Here is a 3,306-nt window from a genome sequence, read left to right on the forward strand (position 1 = left end):
ACACATGAATACATTTCATCCACACGTCGGAGCGAAATTCAATTTCTAAAGGACTTTTCGTGGTTCACCTTACGGCCTAATAGTCTACTTCCACCGTGAAGCAGCATGGCAAGGAGGCGTGTCCTGTCAGTAGAAGGTGCAGCCTCCAGCTCGTGGCCACAACGCCCAATTAAAAAGAAGATTATCAGACAACAACCAATCACAGCGCAAGGATGGTTAGCATCGCAACTGCTCCCATTTGGGGTCGGCGCAGTGATTCGACATGATGAATTAGAACCAAAATGGCCGTCACAGACCTACGGTGGCAGACAAAAAAGCGCCTTCTAATGGTGATTGACGGCTAGATTAGCCAATAGGCCTTTGAGTCGTGATGTCCAGTATCCAATCAGGTTGCGGCACACGGCTGCTGTCGGCAGCGGAGAGGAGTACAGTAAGCCAGCCGTCGTCTAGATCAACAAGGCTGTGTTTTGGAAGCAGTTTAATAGACACTTCGCTGCTTGTCAGCTGATGCTAAGCGCAGCTTGCACTCCCTAAGAGACGTGTAACGCGAAACCAGCACAAAACTAGCCGAGCCACACTGAACCCTTGGTCGCTTTGGGTGGATGAATTCGTCGAAGTGAACTTTTAAAGGCAGCTAGCTTTTTTTCTTTTAATACATTTCAAGACAGGGCGACTCTGACAGCTGAAAAAGACAGGACCCTCTTCGACTCTAGACCTTTATACAAAATAAACGAGCCAGGAAGATACATTTTACTCTATTAAATTGATAATTGAGCCACGGGGTAAACTAACCTACAGTTGCTGGACAAGTGTTAGCATTTGCCAGGCTAACATAAACCCCTGACAACCACTAAAGCTTCTTTCTGTGGCTGGTGCTGCGTTCATGGGGCACTTGATTTATATCTTGCCCGTGTGACACTCTTAAAACTTTTAACGACTTACCAAATCTTATTTTGTAAAACAAACATTTGACACTTAAACTCGGAGCTGAGCCAGCGCTTGGACCTGAAGCCAGTCGTGTGTGTGTGTGTGTATGCGTGTGCAGCCACGGAATTCTCTTATCACCGGATTGTTATTTTATCAGTGTTATATTGTGGAAAATGACGGCGATCGGAATGGTGCAGATGTTGATCGAAGCAGCCGAGTTTCTTGATCGCAGGGAACGAGGTAAAGTGTCATTACATTGTTCACCACTATACTCAATCCCCCTTTCCAATACTGTTTGTGGAGAAAAAATGGCAGCGACATTCATTCTCCACATATTCTAGCTATGCACCTGTCATTGTGGATCTGCGTAAGTCCCCGTTAATTGTACACACAATCTCCCCGAAGTGCATTCAAAACCTTTATATCAATAGTTTTTGTAGAACAGAGTAGAATCAAAAGATGTGATTATGTGAGTATTATTCTTTTTCTACCCTCATGTATATGTGAAATAGCATCTATATGCATTTTGGTAAAAACAAAAAACAAAAAAAACACAAAAACAACCAAAGATGTATATGTGGCAGATGCAGTTAAATGTGCTTGGTGACATTGATTTTATGGAGCCCCCTCCTTTCCCTCTGTTGTGGTTCACTAGTCGGGTTTATTTCAGTTCAAGATGACATCATTGTGCAGGCTGAGAGGAAGAAAATAGAGTAAAATATGCTGCATGAAATCCATCCAATCCAAATGCACGAAGAATACAAATCAAGGTTGCACATGTTTAAGTATTTCCATTACTGTTTTGGTGCCTTTTTTCACCGTGGTGCTGTATCACTGTATTTTTCAGTCTGGTATCAGGTATCATGTGACCACAATGTTGTTTATTTTCTTGCAGAAGCCGAGCATGGCTATGCCTCCATGCCACCATTTGTCAGCAGTCGAGAGAGGGAGAGCTTGAAAAGGAAAAGCAAAAGAAAAAAAAAAACAAGTAGCAGGTAAAAATAAAATCCACGTCAATCCACAAAAGTAATGTCCATGTAATAACAATATCAGATCATTTAATTATTTACAAATGTGAATGGTGTTCGGTAAATATATATTTTTCTTTAATTTATAACATCAATTTAAATTGCCTGAGGTATTTGACTTTAAAATTAAAATTTGTCATTAAATTTCATTAATGTTTAGCTCACGACATGTTCTATGTTATACACTGGGATTTTTATCTACCGTATTTTCCGCACTATAAGGTGCACTTAAAAACCTGTAATTTTCTAAAAAATCGACAGTGCGCCTTATAACCCAGTGCACCCTATGTATTACTTCTGGTTGCGCTTACTGAGCTCGAACCGATTTTATAAAGCCAAACCACACAGCGCATCACACATGATGGCACACAGCTGAAGCACACTGGGAGCCAACAATGACGTTTAACTCTGTTATTACAATTAGAAGATGCTCAACAACAATTGTTACAGTATGGTTGTATAACCGGAATCCGTGCAACGTTGTCGTGCCTCTAAACACCTGGAGACTGTGTTGTGTTTTTGTATTGTATTGTCGATATATGGTGCGATGCAGGACGACTCAGACACATGGCTGTCGATTTTTCCGTGGTCAAGACCTCTTTTTATTTCTCCCTTTTTATCGATACAGGAAAAACACATACTCTCTCTGCACGGAACAGCGTCAAACCAACAATACGGTGACCATCCAGAACAGGGGTGTCAAACTCATTTTCACCAGGGGCCACATCAGCAATACAGTTCCACTTAAAGGGCCGGTTGTAACTGGAAGACTGTATAGATTAGGGGTCCCCAACGCCCGGTCCGCGGACCAGTACCAGTCCATTGGCCATTTGGTACCAGGCTGCAGTGGGACATAGTTACAAAAATGTGCTTAATTTTTACTAATTTACTTCATTCAAAGAAAGTCCAGTCATATCCATTTACTTTCTTTATATAATGATCAATTAAAAAAATGTAATAAAAAAACTTAATTTCTCAGGTTAAGCTCCCGTGGGCCACACAAAATGGCTTGGCGGCCCGCATTTGGCCCCCGGGCCTTGAATTTGACACGTATGATCCAGAACAAAAATAGTGACAACCGCCTGACTCTGGAGGGGAGAACAGCAACAACAACAGCGTCCTCCAGTGTCCAACTTAGGTTATTCCCCTTTTCCACAAATCTCCGTCCCTATTGATCTGCAACTCCATGCGCGCCGATCTCACCCATATTGTCAAAACCCAAGTGAAGCATACTAATTCGGGGCTTGCCATCATTCCGGGTAGATTAACCAAAGAATTCCAACCGCTAAATATTGGTGTTAACAGGGCGTTTAAAGTTAAATTGCGAGCTGCATGGGAGCATTGGATGACA

At 42.2% G+C, this 3,306-nt stretch overlaps 1 protein-coding gene across 2 annotated transcripts in view; it reads left to right on the forward strand.

Moving 5' to 3' along the window:
* The first annotated feature begins 195 nt into the window (after positions 1 to 195).
* Positions 196 to 3,306, forward strand: part of LOC103397046 (max dimerization protein 1-like) — a 55,146-nt gene continuing 52,035 nt past the window's right edge. The window contains exons 1-2 of one of the 2 annotated variants that reach the window (XM_008335297.3): positions 196 to 1,167; positions 1,823 to 1,922. In XM_008335297.3, the coding sequence (XP_008333519.1) occupies positions 1,101 to 1,167; positions 1,823 to 1,922 (167 nt within the window). In that variant the 5' untranslated portion in view covers positions 196 to 1,100. The other variant, XM_025052812.1, reaches the window with a different exon arrangement.

Source organism: Cynoglossus semilaevis, chromosome W (genome assembly GCF_000523025.1).
Source record: "Cynoglossus semilaevis isolate Cse_v1.0 chromosome W, Cse_v1.0, whole genome shotgun sequence".
Lineage (NCBI taxonomy): Eukaryota > Metazoa > Chordata > Actinopteri > Pleuronectiformes > Cynoglossidae > Cynoglossus > Cynoglossus semilaevis.